Below are 20,499 nucleotides of genomic sequence, written 5' to 3'. Positions count from 1 at the left end.
AGTCATTAGCTTGGATCAGTCACTGTGCTTAGTAGAGTGTCTTAGAACACAGGTGTGGCTTTTTTTTTCAGAACTTACGTCACACTCTGTCTGTGACTTTAAACCACACATGTACTAGCTTTTCAAGTGAGGTAGACTAGATTTTCTTTTCCTTTTCTTTTTCCTTTTCTTTTTTTTTCTCCACTTGCCTCCCTTCCTCTCCTTCCTCCTCTACTGTCCCCATGAAGTGTGGGGGTCATAGACTAGACTTTCATTTCTCTAAAAATATACAGGAACCATGTCCATCTGTGAAAGGGAAGGAGACCTGAGAAGATTCTGGTGCACAGCACTCCTGAAGCTCTGGGCTGTGAGGAGACTACTTTCTTGGGTTTCCTTTACCATGGAAATGATGTCACTGAACAGGAAAAGGGTGTTGGTGGGCTGGGGGTGGGACTCTGCTAATGTATGGAATTCCATAACTGGTCATCACCCCAAGAGCAGCAAGGGAGGATGGGTTTCTTCTGATCTAACCAAATGAACGTAACTTAAACAAGGATACTGAGAGATCAGTCAGCTTTGGAACAGCTGGGTAATTGTTAACTTCCCATGTATGATGTTAAGATTATACAGCAATGGACCTGGGATGATGACTAGAAGGTACTGGGACTTGCCGCCAAGCCTGACCCTCCAGTTCCATTCCCGGGACCCACAAACTAAAAATGGGGACTTAGGACTGCTTGTAGTGTTCTGACCTCTGTGAACAAAGTATGTGAAAACACGCACACCACTCACTGAAACGTCTGCTTATTAGACCCTCAGTGATGTGGATAAGTTAGAATGCTACAAGCCCAGAGACAAATAATCTCGGGGCACGTTCACTTCCCTAAAAAATACTTATTACCCTCCTTTGTATGTGACTGAAAATCTTTGTGTTCATTAAGCAAATCCTCTGGGAGTTTTCAACCAACCAAAAGGGTAAGAATGTGGTCAGATAATGTCTGAGTAGTCCTCCTCCCACCGTACCCCAATGCTGTAACCCACCTACCTAAGGTTGTAATTTGCCTACCTAATATTTCACTAATGTGTTTGAAAAGGGCCTTGAGTTATGATTTTCTCCTGTTACTATAAAAGCTTTATCAAATTTCTATTATGCTGTAGCATGGAGATTTGGGCTAACCTAAATCTTTGTTTCCAGGCCATGTTCATTCATATTTGATTTCAATTAGCTGTCCCTTATCCCTTTGGTTTTCTGCCTACACTTCCACACACATGCAGCCACACACAAGTACAATTCATACATACAAATATAATAGAGTTAATTTATAATTAAAAATTTTAAAGAAATGAGACAGCAAAACCTGCTAGCTGTTGATGTTTACAAAATGGGAAAACTTATTTTTTCGGTGTAGGAAAGCCTTAAAAGGATGGGCATGTCACAGTTCCTGAGAGCTGAAATAAACAGCAAACAAAAAGCCACGCCTACTGGAAGGATTCTACAGTGATGTCTGACTGGTTAAATCTTATCTGCTGGTTAAGTGTTGGCTATTGCAGGTCCAGAACCATATCATCCTGGGTTACAAGTAGTCCCCTTACTAGCCACTTAGTGACCACCTTCTGCATTTGATCTAATAGCCTTATAATTACAAGTAAAACCTTTAGCATATATTAGCTCAATAGGCCAGTAGCTTTCACCAACCTAAACACTAAGACTATCATCTGATACAGCTGGAACCTATGGCAGAGACTGCCCCACTTCTCTGCATCCTCTATGCCCACCACAGTCTTGAGTCAACAAAATGACTTAGGGTGCTGGAGAGAGGGTTTAGTGTTAATGCACACACTGCTCATACTGGGGACTCAAGTGAACTTTTCTGCACATCAGGCCTGCTTGCAGCCACCTGTAACTACAGGTGAGATGGATTTGAGGCCCCTTCTGCACTCATGGGCACATACCTACAGACAGAAACACAAAACCCAAAATTTACAAAGTAATGCTGAAATATTTTATTACATGATCTGACCTATGACCTTTGCATTGTTTTGAGATTATAAAAACTCCCATCTGACTTCCGCTTTCGGATCTAAAATGTAGAGTAATTTTCCAGGCTGTGGACCCTGCACTTGGCTCGGAACAAACCACCTCCTCCTCCCTTTGAGCAAGGACAAGCTCATGTGACCTGAATGCGTTGCTAGTGTGGGCAGTGGAGCCTGCATTGTCAGTCAGGAGAATATCTCCATGTCTATGAAAACAGACCACAGGGCTCAGAGTTGCTAATTAAAGCCTTTCTTAGGGCCTCTCAAGGTTTCTGGATTTAGAGGCCTTCTCTTTTTAGCAGCACCCTGGAGAATAGAATTTTTTCTATTTCAAAATTCCAATAGCCTTTGAAGTTCTTAACTGGGAGCCTTGATGCAAATAGTCCAAGTTTATTAAGTCTTTCAAGTCTAAGTGCTTTAAAGGTGATGGGAATCTCTGGCTCTCCCACCGGAGACCAGGCATTTCTCTAACGCTGCTAAGATTAAAATAGGCCCAAGGCCCCTTGAAGCCAACCCAGAGGCCAAGGACACGATCTCATTTCTACTGAAAAAATGTCCTGGGAGTGCCAAGGACCTGAAGAGGTCAAGAATTTTAGCTCTAACTTCCTGTTGAAAGGATACCTATGGCTCCCAGGGTCCTCTAGGGGGCAAAGTCTTTGATAGTATAAAGGGAAGGAATTCATTAAAGCCCTCGTTCCTCTCCTCAGCAGCCTTCACAGCACCTCCCCAGGTGTCAGACCTCCCTGATCTGAGGACGCTGACCCGGTCAGAGTACAAGGAAAGTTGGCTGCAGGCAGAAATTGTCATACATTTGGGTTGTAATCTTTCTCCCACCCTCTTATCAAACACAGCACAACCTTTTCTCTCTCCCTCCTCTCCCCTCCCTCCCTTCCTTCCTCCTTTCTTCTTTGTATGGATATCTTAATTTGTCTACAAATATAATATGAATGTTTGATTGTGAAAGATATAATTTTACTTTTAGATGTGTGTATTTTCCTTATAATGGGCTTGATAAAATTAAATTATATATTTATGTAATTATATTAATATATTAGAACCCAGAGTATATATGTGAGTCTTTAACTTGATCCCTTCAATGATTAATATCATTTTTATCAAGTTTTAGTTCTTGGTATGAAGGATTCACAATTCTTCTAGCAGCAAAGTCGTATAACAAAATACATTTCTGAATTTATAGACCTGCATTTAGTTCTCAAACAAATGGCAGATGCTGAGACAAGCTTCTGATTGCTTGTCGTTGCTGTTTCAGGTCTGACGAAGCCTTCCGAGAAGTCAGTCTGAACTACCGCACAGAGAGCGGGCTGTCCCTGCTGCACCTGTGTTGTGTTTGTGGCGGTAAGTGCCTGAAACCTGTTTAAGCCAGTTCTATGCCCGCGTGGCAGGGGACATGAGGTGTGCCGAGGGACCAGCAGCAGGGTTCTATAAGACCCCATTTCTCTCTGGCTTCCCGCCCAGGATCTTGGCGACGTTCCTAGGCGTGGTGACCCTTGAGGTTCCCTGCTCTGCATCTCTAAATTTCTAATCTTTTTTTTTTTTTTTCTTCCTAAACTAAGTAACTTGCCTTGCCTGGAAATCAACAAATGTTTTTAAATAATAGGCAGCCAGTCAGGGATTGGGTTTAATGGAGGGGCCCTTAAGACACCCCTTTACATATGATCAGACAGACCCTTTACTCTAAGAAACAGGAGTGCGTGTGAAGAGGAGAAAGCACCAACGTAAACTCTGACAGGGGGAATGCTCAGGGTGGGGCACTGTCTTTATCTGCTTGTACTTCACTTGATTTTACAAGGATCCCAGTCACTTAAGTTGGGTCTCAGCATATGATATCAGCTCTATTAAGCTAAGGAATTGTCAAATGGAAGCTGGTATTTATTTATTATTCAAGCTGAGCAGAGCTGCATGTAATGGTGGAGCTGCCTTACTAGTGGACTGATGGTGCCTTGAGTTCCAAACCCTGGGAACAGGCTCACCTTCATGTCTTCTCCTTCCAATGGGAGCGGGTTGCCAGGAGTAGCTTCTTCTGCAGAGGAACCTCGCAGGATTGTCGACTGTCCCCTCTGCTCTCGACTAGAGGTTTATTAGATGACAGTTTTATTTTGCTTGGCATTTTTGAGACAAGGCCTGCTCTGCAGTCCAGGCTAACCTCAAATTTGTGGCAGTCCTCCTGTCTCAACTTCCCGGGTGCCGAGATTACACACATCCGCCACCCTGCCAGTTACATTCCCAAGTTAAAACTGTGTGGTGTTGAATCAAACAAAGCCCGTGAGCCAAGTCGCTCACAATGAGCAGCATCCGTGCAAAGCTGCATCCGTGCGATAAAAACCCGCGTGTGAAGTAACTGCCAACGAACAGAATCGCCGAGGAATGGGCTTGAATGGGGGGCTGACATTTTCACACGTCAGGATGGCATTTATCCTTAAGTCAAAGGGAGACATGATGTCGTTCAGTCCGCCCCAGCAATAAATCAGCCTTTGTTATTTCTCTCTAGGCAACAAGTCACACATCCGCGCCCTTATGTTAAAAGGGCTCCGTCCATCCAGACTGACGAGAAACGGGTTTCCAGCGCTCCACTTGGCAGTTTACAAGGTCTGCCATTTTCATTCCTATAGACTTTGTTAAGGACAGCATGGGCCCTGATCTCTACTCCACCCCAATCAGGCAGAACTGGCATAGAATGAGGTGGGCACCCTGGGATATTCCGTGTTGGAAGTGACCCTCCAGACTGCCATAAATGCACACGTATATGTGTAAATAATGTTAGTCACTCTAAGTCTTAGTGGTTTTCCCCTCACTCTGCCACCTGAGTGTTTGTTTTACAGAGAAAACAGTGACGCTCAGAGTGAGGTCTAGTTAATCAGAAAAGTGAGTATAATCTACCACAGTTGATCCCAGCCCCCAATCCTCATAGCTGTATTGAATATTTGCTCTTCCTCGATTTCATGCAGACTTTTCAGTTTTTGTGTACAGGTCTGGGAAGAGGCGGTTGCTTGCTTGTTCAAAGATTGCTCTGCCCTCTCTAAACATCTAGGAGATTGCATCATGCTGAAAGAGGGCCACATTTCCCTGCTGGATTCTTTTCTGTCTTTCTTTCTTTCTTTCTTTCTTTCTTTCTTTCTTTCTTTCTTTCTTTCTTTCTTTTGCAGGTTATAGTTGCTTTATTTTAGTATATTGAACTTAGAAATACTAGTCAATATTCATTTAAATTATTATTAGGCTGTCATGGAAATTCATGTTTGCTAAAAGATATCAAAATTATATTGAATTGATCCAAGAGTCAGGAGCTAGAAATTCTGATGCAATTTAGTTTGCAGGTCTAACCCTCGTGGCAGAAGTAAATATCTCCTCCCACACATACAATACTAAAGCAAATGGTATCCTAGTTCCTTCAGGGGCCTCTTGTGTTCCTGCCATGGTACCATCATGATCTCAAGATCAACATTTTCTCACTTAAAGTGAATTTCAAATGGAACTAAGATTCGTGTTATAATTGCATATCCTGAAACATTTCTTATATTTTATAGACATGTCCACAAGCAGATTAGTATGTAGACATAGTATCAATTATTGTTATTAATACTAAACAATAGTAATAATAACAAAGAAAAACTTTCAGACTGACCCAGAAGCATGGAAAGAAACAGAAATCCCATTCCTGAAGGCTAATCTTTGAAACGTTCAGGACATGTTATTTCTTCCTACAAGGTGACTTTAGTTTTTTGTATAAATGTGCTTACCATCAAGTGATTACTCTTTCTTAATAATTTCCCCAGTCCTTGCACTGTTGTGATAAATTATCCTAGACTGAGTGGCTAAATGATGGACATATACAACTCATAGTTTTGAGGCTAGGAATCCTTGGTCAAGGTTCAGGCAGATTTGCTTTGGGGCAAGGCCTTCTTCCTGGGGACAGTCTTCTCACTGGCTGTGTGGGAGAGAGAGAGAGAGAGAGAGAGAGAGAGAGAGAGAGAGAGAGAGAGAGAGAGAGAGAGAGATCTGTCTGCTCTTTGTCCACACCTTTGGGGACAGTGATCCCACTATGAAGACCCCACCCTTATAACATCCTTTAAACCGACTTCTAAATCTAACTGCTTCCAAACACCTTTATATTGGAGGTAAGACACAAACATTCAGTCTTGACATTCTCTTATTGGACTGTGCATGAGTTTGTCCACCTGGTTCTTCACCAGAGAGGACCTGGAGGACCTGGATGATCAATGAAGCATGTGCAGGACCTAACGAGTATCTTGACCTTGCTGCAGGCAGTCCTTGATGCTCATTGGTGCGACACAGCTTCACAACTGCTCTCAGCCCAGCCGCTGAGCTTGCTGGCTATGGTCGCATCTTCAGAAAATCTCATCTTTCCGTCTGTTCTTCAGCTTTCCCATCTCCACAGCAGAGTGAACACAGCAGGAGGGCTGTAGGTAATGCACAGAGTACTGTGAGCATGCACAATGCGCTTAGACTTACTCCCCGTCTCACCTCTTCCCCCCAGAGGAAAAAAAATCTGGAGCAAGCATAACTATCTGTTTTATTAGGTGATTTGGGGTTTTACAAGGACAGAGCATATTTAGTCCTAGCAAAATAGCGATTATGCAGAAAATAGTAAATAAAATTAACCGTTATTGTGCAATTTAATTTAAAAAAAAAATAAAGTACTAGACACTGTGTATCATCCATTTTACACAAAAAATAAAAAGAAAGGGGTCTTGGCATATGGTTTGCAAGCTGAAAGGGATGAGAATCGCTCCAAAGGTGTCGCCTGCAGTTAGATTTCCTCCAGTGTTCTGTAAAGGCAGTGTTCCCCTATGCAGGCTTTTGTCCACATACCTACTGAGCAAACAATCACCTAACAGATAAAATAGGCTCTTTGGAAACAAATCCATATGCAAATATTTTGACACGTGTACTTCAGATGTGGCTTGACTGCAAATTTGATTTACAAAAATAACTCAGAAGAAGACAAAGAAAAGAGTCATTTCAGGAGAGCAGCAGCAAATGTCTCCATCCTACTGGAGTCAGAGTGCTTTCCTGGAGAGAACCCCAGTCTCACGGAGCAAAGCAAACCAAACCAATCTAAGTTCTGCCGCATCTCTGTGCTGCTTAAGTTAGCGGTATGCAATGTGTGTTTTCTGCATAGGAATTTTTTGAAGATAATTTTCATTTTGTGAGGTTTGATTTCTTGAAACTTAGTTGATTAGTGGTTAAATTCATTAAATTAGCTCACCCACCTGCAACAGACATCTCCCTGTTCTAAGCTGTAAGTGGAGAATGAAGTTTCTTCTCCAAACCCTTCTGCAAGGCTCTGAATATCTAGTTTTATATTTTGATACTGTGCACACCTAAAATGAATACAGATGTTGGAAAGAAAACAGTGAACCTTGATATGGTTTGAAAGAGGTCAAATCAGAATTCAAATGAACAAAAAACTGACTCCTGACTTAGCCCCAACGCCCCATACAGACAATTCACAGGAAAATCTTCCCATGACAGATCTTTAGTGGTTCAAAAGCAGTAGATTTTTAAATTCAAGTCTTTTTCCAGCATTTCATAACTTAAAAGCTGATGTTGAAAGATGATAGTTTTTAATTTTATTCCATTCTGTACATCTCTACCAAGATCTAATGGTAAACCATTTTACATATTTGTTACAATGGAGAGAGGGCCCTGGGTTTTTTCTACAAAGCCAGACCTTTCAGAGACCTCTGAGATTCCCACCTGGTGCCCTCTGAGCTCCTCATCCTGATTCAATCTTCCTTCTTAGCACATATATTTTATTAAGAAGTTGAGAGTTTTGTTTCAGCAATCTCAAGATACAGAACCCAGAACTAGTGTCCCACAGCTTCCAAAGGCTCTTCTCATACCAGAGTTACTCAGCCTTAATTCTTGACATCACATATGAAATAAGCCTGTAGTGAGGGTATTTTCTACTCCTGGCAAAGCATTCTGGGGCACCCCTATCTTTTTTCTTAAACACGACCCTAGTCATTGCCCTCATTAACAGTTTTGACAACCAAAAAGACAATTCAATCCCAAGACGAGAATTAAGAACCAATGATTTAGAGGAGAGATTAAAAGATTCATTAACTTAAATTGATTTTTTTAATACAAGTTGTCTTTCTATTTGTACAAATGACTGGACTAACGATTGTGTTTTTTTTTCCCAAATGGGAGTTTGTCAAGAGAGTAATATCTCTGAAGAAGAAGGGAAAAAAATCTAAGAGAAGAAATCCCGTTAATTTTTTGGCATACGTAACTCAAATTTCCAAGTAATGATGACTTTTTAAAACAGGGTTTACAAATGGACACCAACTTTAACTGAACATTTACATTCACAAATTGGAGTAACCACTAATATACAAATATTATGTTCCTTCAACTCTTACATCAGGCAGCTTTATTTTCTGGAGTACCTTCTCTCCCTAGGCTGAGTTAGCTGAGTCTCTGTAACCATTTCTCACAGTCATGATATGAATCCCTGGTTCATCTCTGTACTTATTCTATGCTGGGGCTCACAGTCTCCAGTCCACGTCTACAGTGATAAGACAAAAGAATAAATGAATATTAGGAAATAAGGCAACCAGGATGGGGACCAACCCCGAGACTCAGGCACACTGAGTGAGGGGCACTTCCCCACTCTGTCCCAGTTCAACTTTGTATGTGATCACATGCACTGTATCATGATAAGATAGCTGGCAAGGGCTGCATCCCTCCCCTGTGACAGTGAAAAGCTCGTGACAAGGGCTTGACTGTGTCATGGAAAGGACTTGGGAGTCAGAGACTGGCAGTGACTTGGTTCAGAATAGCATGCTGTTTGGAGCACGCATACCTAAGCTCCCATCTCTGACTCCACCTAAACTTACAGTAAAGAGACTCCCTTTATGACCTGGAATGCCTGTAGGGATGGCTGAGAAGCTGCATCCAAGGATTGAAACCTGCAAGAAAATGACTTCAAGTCACCCCTTCTGAAATAAAAGGCAGAAGCAAGACTGGGGAGGAGGAAATCACAGCACAGAACTGGTCAGATGTACACTCGCCCTTGAGAGAGTGCAGAGCAGACCTACCAAACAGGAACTGCTGACTGGCCCTCTTTAGCTCCGTAATGCTTCCCAGAAGATCAGAAAATAAAGGCAAGGGTTGAGAGGACATGCTGTGATCTAAGAAAGTTGTGGTGTTTTCTGGGTGGAGAAAGACAGGGTTGGTTAGTCTGTTGTCTGTTTGTCTGTTTGTTGGGCCTCTTTTCCTTGTGGTTCATTGGCCACCAGGTTGCAAAGACAAAGGTAGCAGAGGTGGCATGTGGAGCTTTGTGAGTGTGACAGAAATAGCCGTCGGGGAGTCTGCATTAGTGATACAGCTCAGCTTTATTCCAGAGGGGAAACATAAGGATGGGAGCATCACCTGTGGCTTCATCTAAATTGTGTTTGGCAGCAGAATTCTACCAGACAGCTGGGAGCACAAAACCTAATTATCTCTTGGGGCAACAGGGGAAGAGCCTTCATGAATCTGTGTCAAGGTCATGCTTGAGACAGGTCAGGCATCTGGGCTTGAGGACACCTTGTAGAGAAGGTGGAGCCTCCCAGCCTACAGACACTATCCAGGTAGGGAGGGGGCCTTTAGAGAAAGTGAGTCCTCCATTTTCCAACAAGCCCAGAGAGCTGTCCTGACAGGGCAGACTGAAACCTTAAGTGCAGGGTATTCCAACGTCTATTTATGTGTTTGTGTTTAGGTGCAGCGGGAAGAGCCCATGTGTACCAGTTTGGTTTTATCATTAACACAATTCAGGGTCGTTTGGGAAGGGGGGACCTCCACTGAAGAACTGCTTCCACCAGGGTGGGCAGGCCATGTCTGTGAGAAATTGTCTTGACTGATGTTTGATGCGAGAAGTGCTAGCCCAGAGTGAGTGGCACCATCCCTAGGCAGCTGGGCTTTGGGTGTATAAGAAAACAAGCGGAGCAAGCCAACAAGAAGCATTCTTCCACGGTTCCTGCCATGAGTTCCTGTGTAAGTCCCCTCAAAGACAGACTTGGGCCTGGAAAAGTACGATGAAACCCTCTCCTCCCATTACTTTGGTCACAGCAACAGAAAAGCAAGCTAGACCAACAGGCTTTGCTCTCCACGGTCTTTAACATTCCTGCTAGAGCAGCTGGGTGGAGGCTAAGATTTGCAGCACGATTTTGCTATTTGAAGAGCTTTGCCTAAGCTTTAAACTCTTTTTTCTAAACCTTCATATATTTGTATGTGATAATGTTAAGACATTAACTTAGTTTTCAGCTATGGAAATTAATTGAATTATTTAGTTTAAAATTATGAGATGTAGTTCATGAATGATCTCATCTTCTCAAGATTCCTCTTTCCTGCCATTCTATGTATCCACAAGCCATGTATTACAGACATTGAGCTTATGGATTTGTTTATTTATTTATGAAGACTTGAACATGGAGAACTTTGCATTTCTACCGACATGTTGGGATTTGTGAATATATGACCTATCACATCACCCTTGCATGTTCTGAACCATTGGACGATGAAGAAACAATTGCATAATTACCATGAAAGCCCAGAGTGGTTGTGGTTTGCTCAATCTGGTCATATTTTCATCTTAGAAGAAATATTTCATTTTCATTCTTAAAAGAAGAAAAATCTTAAACCTTTACACTCTTCCTGTGAGTTTTTTGGCCTCTTTGAGAGGGTCAATCTTAGTTAGTGGGAAGTCATATTTGTTGGCGTGGCCTACTTGACCTCTTTGGGGGTTAACCTGAGTTACTAGGAAGTCATATTTGCTGGCGTGAATTACTTGTAAGATTGATATTATTGCTAGAGCCTTGTCGTAGGCTGGAGCCGTTGCACCTTTCAGGGTTACGTGCCAGGGTTGATTGCTGCTGCTCTGCTGTGCCGTTTGTTCTTACACTGTCGTCACTGAGCCGTTCTGCTCACTAATGCGAGCTTGGGACAGAAGTCACACTCCGGCTTTCTTTGAGCATCTAAGCGTTACCCAACCAAAGAACCAGCATAGCTTCCCCACCTGCTGTTAGTGGAAGTAAACACTCCAGTTGTATCTCATTACAGGATAACCCGGAACTGATCACGTCCCTCTTACACAGTGGAGCCGATGTCCAGCAAGTGGGCTATGGTGGCCTCACAGCCCTCCACATTGCTGCCATAGCTGGTCACCCAGAGGTGAGTCTTGCCTCCCTCACCCGAGAAGGAAAAAAAAATGTTGCCATCTTCTTGGTTGTGTGAAACGCTGGGTTTTCAGATCCGAGGAGCTGTTTTACTTTTTATTTAACTACTAAACATACTCCATTTGCTGTCATTTACTCTGACAGTCAAATTTAGCTGCATAAATGTGATTTTCTACTGAGTTCAGCTCATTATATAACATGTTCTCAAACATCAATTAATATTAAGATGTCTGGGTGTAAGAGGTGTTGCGCCGTAATTAGGAGTAAATGCTTTGGATTCAGGCAGCTCATCCTCCACAGCTTTCTCTTCTACCTCCGAGGAAGTTACTGACTGACGCTCATGACCTTCTTTCTTTATTTGGAAACAGTAATAGAAGGGTTGGGATGTAGCTCAGTGGTTGAGTATTACCTTACACACGCAAGGTCCTGGGTTCAATTCCTGAAAAAAATAAGTGTAGACTCCTCACAGGGTTTAATTAAATTTTCCACACAGAATACTCTGAAGATTGCTTCCTACAGAGTGAAGAGAGATGCAAGTCTGTTCTCTACTCTACTCGTTTATTCATTATTTGAAGAAACATTTATTAAACACAAATTATACCCCAGACTCTGCTCTGAGTGCTGAGCTGGCAGGGCTAAGACAGCAGACAACATCTCCATTTTAGTGCAGCAGGGTTAGAAACAAGAAGCCAGACAGTGGAGAAGAGAAAATAGTCTATCATTTCAATTACCAGGGAGTGCTATGGAATGATAGGATGGAGAAATAGGGACCATGTACGTAAGATCTATATCAAAGAGTCTGAAGGACAGGGATGCTGACAGAGCCCAGTGTGAAGAAGACAGCCTTGACGGTGGAGGGGCACAGGCTAGAGACCTAACACACTAAGGCCCAGAGTGGTGAGAGGAGCCACAGCAACTTCAGTGGGGTGTGCTGGATGCAGCATCAGATAAAGCCATGAGGACATGTCCGGATCTTGTCTTAACTTTGTCAACGTCTTAAATTTTAAACAGACTACTGTGACAATATCTGGTTAACTTTACAAATAGTCAAGAGTAGTTATTATTGTCCCTGCTCAATTTGATATTGTGTCTCCTCCTGAGAGAAACTACCTCACAATTACAGGTTAAAGATCTGTCTGGAATCTCGGTCACTGTTTTCAATGTCCCTTTGCTTTCATAGTCTGCTAAGATGTACCAGATCATGAAGCTCTTTAAAGTAATAAAGATGCTTTCTACCTCCTTATTAAATAATTGTTTATGAAAACTATCATATTCTGAATTACACTGCACCTTTTTCCAGGAGTGCACAATCCCTCAACCAAGTGTGAACAGAGTTATATCTATGGAATACACTTGAGCCGTATCTCCTAAAACGCCACTCAATAGGTCCTTGCATATAACAGTCTTGTTAAGAACAAAGGGGTTTCCTTCATGCTATCCTTCTCTTTACTATAAGACCTTACTCACTACAAATTAACCCCGAGGTCTAGAGATGTTGTAAATACACAGAGTCGGTTTGCTCTACGTATGGGGAGACAAAAATCTCAGTAAATTCACTTCAGTGCAGTTTCTTCTCCCCATACAAAAAGAAATTCAGCTAGAGCCATAAATTTTAAGATATCTGAGTGGAAGAACTGGGGAATGGTTGATGCCTTCCTCTGAAAGTCAACCGTGAGCCCCAGTATTTGCAAGGGGTGCTCAGCAGGCTGCTCCCTCACAGCGTCTTCATAGGCTGTTTTCTGGGGCTATGGATTGGGCAGAGAGAAAACATTGCATTGATGTCACTGCTCAGGGAAACTCTCCTGAAAATATTGCAGGAAGGCTTCTACCCATGTTAATTTCTTGGTGTGCTACCCAATGTTCCTTCTTACCCAGGGTACAAACTTTAATGAATCCTATGGTCAATAACTGACTGTTCATGAAACAGGTTCAGACATAACATCTTTGTTCTTCTTACATACTAATTGAATTATTGATCAGGTCAAAAAACGGGAGTAAAACGCTGTTTACAAAGAAACAAAACAAAGCAAAAACCCTAAAATCACCATCTTCAGTTGTAAATTTTTGAGCGAGAAAGCCGGCTCAGCAGTATTCTTGCAGAGAGGACCTGAGTTCTATTCCCGGCATCCACATCAAGCAGTTCACAACCTCATGTAACTCCAGCTCCAGGGGATCTGATACCCTTAGGGCCACAATATGACCTGAGCAACTGAACACATGTGCCATTGGCTCACACAGACATACATAAATTAAAATTTTAAAAGTATAATTTAAAATACAAAGTTCTGTAGCTTTCCAGAAGTACCATTGCAGTGAATATTTTCAGTGTATTCTGCTCTCAGACTGCATGAAAGAGTCAGCTGCTCTTTGGGGACGAGTTTCCAATGGAAGAGTGCGGGATTCACGTCACGGCCTCTGCTTTAGCATGGCTTCCCTTCCTGAGTTTTTAGTTGGCCACAGTCAGCTGAAGTTTGGAAACATTGCCTGAGAAATTCTAGAAATAATCCCTAGGGTTGGACGAAGCTTTACTATAGTGTACTGCTGGAGCCTCTCTATTGTCTAATTACTCACTGCACTTCGTTTATAAAGTAAAGCAAAGCTCACCATAGGCATGCTTGTCTGAAAAAGCCGTGTGCATAAATTTCAGTACAGCCCATGGGTGCCACAGAACTCACCTCCTGCGAATAAGGGATGCTAACTTTTAAACTGGCAATTAACTAATGGAGAAGTTTCCTTTGACTATCTATTTTGTTTCAAAGTTTTATGTGCAGAAATTGTAGTAGAAATAATAACAATACCTGAAAGCTAAGTTATGCTGAGGTATAGAAGAATGAGTTTGAAGAGGATCTTTAAGTCAAAGGGCCCAATGATGTGCGAGGGAGCTGGGAATGACAGCTGTCCCAGCCCTGAGGAAAGCCAACGGGGTGAAATTCCAGGGATGACATGGTGCTGAGTGCCGTGGGTAACACAGTTTCTTTACTAAGCCAGGTGCAGGTAGGTACACACTGCTCTGTTTTACTCTTGAGGCAGTGGATTATGAGAGGCCTTGCATTGGTAGTGAAGGCCTTCATTGTCGGCCTCCTCTGTGAATGCATGACAGGACTCTCTGTCTCCACACATCACATTCAGACCTTCCATCAATGCCTCTGGTGTGTTTGCCCTCCTGTAATTGTGGATTCCGTTATACAATTTTACAATGAAATTTCCATTGACTTGGGCAGCTGTCTACTTCAATAATGGAAGACAGCACAGGCTGCAGGTTCTCAGACATGTGGACTGCAAGCTGAGGTTCAGATGTGAATTTACTGTGCTGTAAAATGGAAGAAAATATTGGTTGTCTTTGGCTCCAATATTTCTCTGATTTATCCATCTATCAATTCATATGCATATATTGATTCGTTCAAGGCCCAAACAATCAATAAACATGCATTGAACCCTCTTCTCTTTGGGTAGAGATCACACAATCTCTTGATCATGGAAAATAGAAGAAATAGCTTAGGTTTGCTATTTTTCTGTTGTGGCTGTAATGTGCTCTTTAGTCTCTTCTGAGAATAGCTAATGTCAGTCTCAGTTTGCACAATGAAGAAACTAAGGATTAGAAAGTTGAATGAGGACCACTGTGCAGGGAATTCAGATAATGCAGATGTTAACCAGGTGAGCTTCGGTCTGGCTGATGTCCTGACAATCTGAGTTCAGAGCATGTTCATCCCTCTAGAAGTAAGATCCATATTCCTCAGATGTCAGTCTGTCTTACTGACCCTCCTATCTTAGGTACTTCCCAAACATTCAAATTTATGAGACACTGCCCTGAAATTTATTAGGATCAGTGAGATTTAAAAGAGACATCTGACGGAATGAGTGCTGGGGGAAGTACCTTTAATTGCCAATCCACGGGGTAGGAAATGTTGGTTTTTTTCATGCTTGGTATGCAGGTGGGGGCTTTCTCACAGTCGCTATGATCTCCTCTCTGCATTTGCCTCTACAGTATCTGTCTCTGTCCCAGGTTCCTCATCTCCTAAGAACAGTAGTCAGTGGATTAGAGCTCACTTCATAATCACATTGTAACTCAATTATTTGCTAAATATATAATTTCTAAGTACAGTCAAACCTTAGAGTATGAGAGGTTAGGACTTCAAGATACAAGTTTGGGGTAAGCGCAGTTCAGACCCTAGCAATTACCTTATCAAATACGAGAATTCATCTTACGTGGGTATTTTAAGAAGAGTCTCTCTCACACACATACTAAAATGAACCCAAATATTGTTATTTCACACAAACACTAAAATGGACCCAAATATTGTTATTTCATGGGGTGCTAGTATGGACTGCTAATTCTTTCTTTAAAAAAATTTAGATCAAGAAATAAATCCTAAATTTCTCCATGAAATTTGAACCCTGTAGACCACAATAATTCAGATAGAGACCAGCGTGGGCAGTGAACTCTGTTCTCACATACAAGTTATTCTTAAATATGACACCAGTGAGTCTCATCAGTTGTCTGATCCCCATAAGCCAGAATTAATTGTACATATTTCCATGTGTGCTTTGAGCCATCACTCACTGGTGGCAAATCTGACATCCCTTTGTGTCACGTGGTTAGCTTATGAAGATAGACCTTTATTGAACATACCGTCTTAAATAGCTAAAATCCAATTTAGGAGGACTCCGTCTTCTGCAGCATTCAAAAGTGCTTTTCTCATAAGTTGAAATCAGAGAGTCTGTGTTCCCAATTATTGTGTCCCATGCTGCAGCATCTTCCTTTATTAAAGTAGGGACCACGTCTTGCTGTCTAGGCATTTGGTCTGGATATTGAGACAGGATAATAGGTTATACCTCATAATTGGCTTATTTTACACTCCCATCGGCAAAGCTTCAAACATTTAACATCTGTAAGACATGAAATGAGAGAGCCCTAGCGTTCACTGAGACCTTTGACATGGCCTGCATTAACTACTATTAGACAGTAAGTATTGCTTTGGGCGTGACATAGAAGGACACAAGCCAGCAAAGCTTTATGGGCTAATAAAAATGTAAATGAGATGTTAATCAGCTTGCTACCCCGGAAAGTGACGAAAGAAACATTACCTGAGAAATTAGATTCAAAGATTATGGCTAATCAAATCAACCCAAAAGGAGACATCCTTTGTAACCAGTTAATATTTTGTGAAAATCTGCTTCTCTCCCAATTTTTCTAGGTGCTAATATTGATTCATACATTCTCAGTCCTCTTTACATCCTATAAATGCAGATATGATACATACACACACGTGGACACACACACACGCACAAACACACACGTGATCAGAAACATACACATATGCACACGTCATATATACATGCATAAGCATACCTACAGGCACATGCACACACACATATGCACACATACATAAGCATACCTACATGAACATGCACACACATATGCACATGTGTATACATATGCAAATATGCACACACATGTGCACATACTCACACAGCCTGTAATATATCAGCAAAGTAGAAATAATCCTTCTAGCTGTTGATCATGCAGCCACAGAAAGATCAGTTTTCTCTACCAGACCTTTGAATACTGTAGTAGACAGTCAGATCTGTCCCGCTTCTATCATGAACGGTAGTCAGTGATGAAACACTTGGACCTCTTAAGAGTATCCTGGGACTTGTTCTCCATAGTTCTCTCTGAAATGTCTAGACAGCCTTCAGAAAATCACTGAGATTGAGACAGATGAGGTAAAAGTCTAGAGCACCATGCCAGGATCTCCACAGCTGTTATCTGTCAGGGCTTCTCTCTTCTAAGTCGTTCCTCAGGAGCCTGTGTTGCCTCGACCTCCTATTCATTCTTGTGCAATGGTGTATCAGGCAAGTCAGACATCATAAAGCATGCTCTCCGACTGCTACACTAAGCCTCTGGAGCTATCCTGACAAGCAGCTCTGTGGGACCTTTGTAGGACATAAAATGTTGACGTCTTTTCCTTTTCCCTGTGCTCTCGAAATTGCTGGATTCTAACTCTCTCGGCTCCACAGCAAGCCTTCCAAGAACCATGATATTTCCACAACCAAACTCATGAACGTAAACCCCTCACCGCAACACGATACCTATTGAGCTATCCAGGAGATGTGGGGAAATTTTAGCAAGATAAAGACAACAACTGGAAACGCTGTCCAGAACGTTCCTGGGTGTTCATTTCCTCTGCGTTCACAATGGAGCAATGCCCTGGTCTATCAGAATGCTCACATTCCACTTAATCCTAAAACCTCCTGAAAACTTTTAGTTCAAACAAGCAAGATGCTGGGAAAGAAAATTTCCTGCCTGACAGAGCCTTGCCAATCAAACACCCTGGCTGGACGACCCGCCTCTTCTTCTTTCACAGCTAAGAGCCTTCATGGTCATTATTTTGCACGACTTGCTGTGAACGGAATTAAATCTCCCTGTGTTAATGTTCCCTGCATTCATCATAGTGAAGTCTATGCTTTGCCGCCTAAGACTCCTCAAAGCCTAGATAAAAAGCTGTATTCACCATAGACACTGGGTCCCTCTAGCCTGAAGTATTTCTGTCTTCTAATCAAGGACATCATTTTTGCTCCCGTTCTGCTAGCATTTAAGCCTGCTTGCCTCAGAAACGTGACTTGTTTGGGTCCTTTATTGCATATGTTTTGGAGTGTTTGAATGGTGTGTTTAAAAAGGTCTTCATAGACTTCACAGGTTCAGGTAATAGGCATTTGTGTATATTAGATCGTTGTCCTTATTTTCCTGTTCTGAGACAGAGGCCATGAGGGCCAGTCTTGAACTTATGATCTTCCTAACTCAGCCTGCTGGGTGCTGGGTGCTGGGATTATAGGCAAGCACCACCATTCCTAGTTCTACAGTAGATTTTTAATAAGTGTTTGCTAAGTGATTAAACTTATGATTACTGAAGTGTTTTAGAAATTATACAGGATGGAGAAAATTGTTTGTCTTTTCCTTAAAGGCAGAAAAGATAGATTATAATGACACTGTTCATGAAGAAGGGAGTGTATGAAATCATACGCAATTTTCATAAATACCTTCATACATATTAATCTTTAAAAAACACAAAATGCAAGTGAGTATCACAGCATGTACAAAGAAAATACTCAAGTGACATTCAGGATGGAACAATGGTAATTCCATATGCTCATTCCCTCACAGAAATATCAATCTGAACAACCATTCATACCAGAAAATACCTTTTCAAAATCTTAGGGCTCCAGGAGAGCTGTTATCACATCAGAGTGGAGTGCTGCATTAAGAGGAAGTGCAGTGAGGAAGTCAGGGAGGACAATTTCATATTTCATATAGTGGGGAGAATAACCCACCCCAAACCCCAGTCACAGTTAGTACAGAATAGGAGAGAGACACTCCATGTAGAAATGCAAGATGGGGGCAACCTCCTCTTCACAATAGACCTCAGTGGCAGCATAATCCGGCAAACCCTTGTGCTCCCAAGTTCCTGTCCTGCCCCAGTGCCAGGCCATCTTTTCCAAACTTCAGGTTCAAAGCCAAAGGCCAGATGAGGCTCCATCATCACCAGGATTTCTAGTCCTACTCCTAACAATTTTTATTTTAGTCCAACCCCAAAGCCAGAATGTCTCCATTAGCTGAATTTTCAAGTTGAACCAATACACCAAGCTTCTAAAATATCTGAAGATGCATGTCAGTCATTATAGGCCATGAATCCAGGCTGACTTTTGGAGATCCAAATTCTAACACCCCTTACCGCATTATAGGTCAAGACATTAGGCCTGTTCATGTAGACACAAGCCTATACCAGTTGGCTTGGATTTCAGACATGGTCCTAAGAAGACACGGACTATGGACACTTGGGGACCCAGGCACCAAGTCTGTTTATATACTGCCTGCATAAATACTAGCAGAAATCCTCATGGTGATCTAACCAGCTAGCTGGCTATCCTAGAATCCTTGGGCAGGCTGAAGTGTTAAGGACTTCACACTTATAAGTCATTCCTAAATCACAGAAGAGATGCTATTTCTATTAATATACATATATCCTCACAAAGCCACAAGGACCACAGATGAGTGCAGACTGTGATGCTCCAAAAGCAACAAGATAATATCTCCAACCAGACACTAAAAAACGAACATCTACATGCTCGCTGATAAAAAAAACCTCAAAATAATCACTTAATGAAGCTGAGAGTCACCTAAGAAGAGATATGAAAGCCAAATAATAAAACAAAAACTAAACTCAAAGTACTAAAAGCTCACCCTAGAAACCCAAGAGCTAAATAGAAATGAAGGAACTCAAAGAACATGGTGACTGGAACAGACAACTTTGCAGAGAGATTTAGGAGCTTATGTGAAAAATTCCTCAAGTTCAAAGACTAGTCATTTGAAACCAACTAGTCAGAGGAGAAAAAGGAAGGAAAAAAAAACAATGGAAAAGAGAAAAAAGTGCATAGTTCTTTAGCAATGCTGTGGTGTGCACCCCGACATGCATAGCAGAGGTCTAAAAGAAAAGAGGAAAACAGCCTATTTCCAGTGATAGTGGCAGAAAACTAATCTGGAAAGGAAAAAGGGAATTCCTATCCAAAAAAAAAAATCTTAAACAGAAAGAGATTCTAACTCAGATAGTTTAAGACCAAACTCTCAGAAATCAAGGGGAAGAATGTGGTCAACACCAGAAGGAAAGCAACATTCTACATATGAGGAGAGACCAAAGGTAGTGCTGTCTGAACCAAGGCTCCAGAAACACACGAAGGGGAAAGGCTGTCCTATCAATACACTATGTGGAGAAAACTATCGACTTACACGTAGAGGGATAGGACTAGAACTTGAAACCATCAAAAGGGTGGACTGCAGAGATGGCTCAGTGGTTATGAGTATTTGGTGTTCTTCTGCATGACAGTTACACTTTCCTCACCCATGTCATGGAGAGACTCACAGCCATGTAAACTCCAGCTCCAGGGAATCCAGCATCTCTGTCCTCTGCAGGCACATGAATTCCTGTGCACACACTAGAATACAGACAGACCCACCTATACAAGTTAAAAGTAATATAGCAAAAGTAAAAGAAAAAGAAGAATTGGGCTGTGCTGGCAGATGCCTATAATGCCAGCAATTCTGAGACAGGCAAATCTCTGAGTTGGAGGCCCACCTGATCTATAGAGCCAGTTTCAGGACAGTCGGGCCTACACAGAGAAACCAAGCCTTGAAAAACAAAAGCAACAGACAAAAACAAAACAAAGCTTACACACAAATGGTAAAAATCAACTCAAAATAGACTGGACTTATTCTTTAAGATGCAACACTGAA

At 41.9% G+C, this 20,499-nt stretch overlaps 1 protein-coding gene across 1 annotated transcript in view; it reads left to right on the top strand.

Moving 5' to 3' along the window:
• The window catches only part of Tnni3k (TNNI3 interacting kinase), a 216,177-nt gene that overhangs the window by 7,854 nt on the left and 187,824 nt on the right, over positions 1-20,499 (top strand). The window contains exons 3-5 of the mRNA XM_057793011.1: positions 3,284-3,369; positions 4,523-4,620; positions 11,098-11,208. Of these exons, the coding sequence (XP_057648994.1) occupies positions 3,284-3,369; positions 4,523-4,620; positions 11,098-11,208 (295 nt within the window). The remainder of the gene's footprint in view (positions 1-3,283; positions 3,370-4,522; positions 4,621-11,097; positions 11,209-20,499) is intronic.

The sequence above is a fragment of the Chionomys nivalis genome, chromosome 18 (genome assembly GCF_950005125.1).
Source record: "Chionomys nivalis chromosome 18, mChiNiv1.1, whole genome shotgun sequence".
In the NCBI taxonomy this organism is placed as follows: domain Eukaryota; kingdom Metazoa; phylum Chordata; class Mammalia; order Rodentia; family Cricetidae; genus Chionomys; species Chionomys nivalis.
The sequence above is the reverse complement of the archived record's forward strand: the minus strand, read 5'-3'. Positions and strand labels throughout refer to the sequence as shown.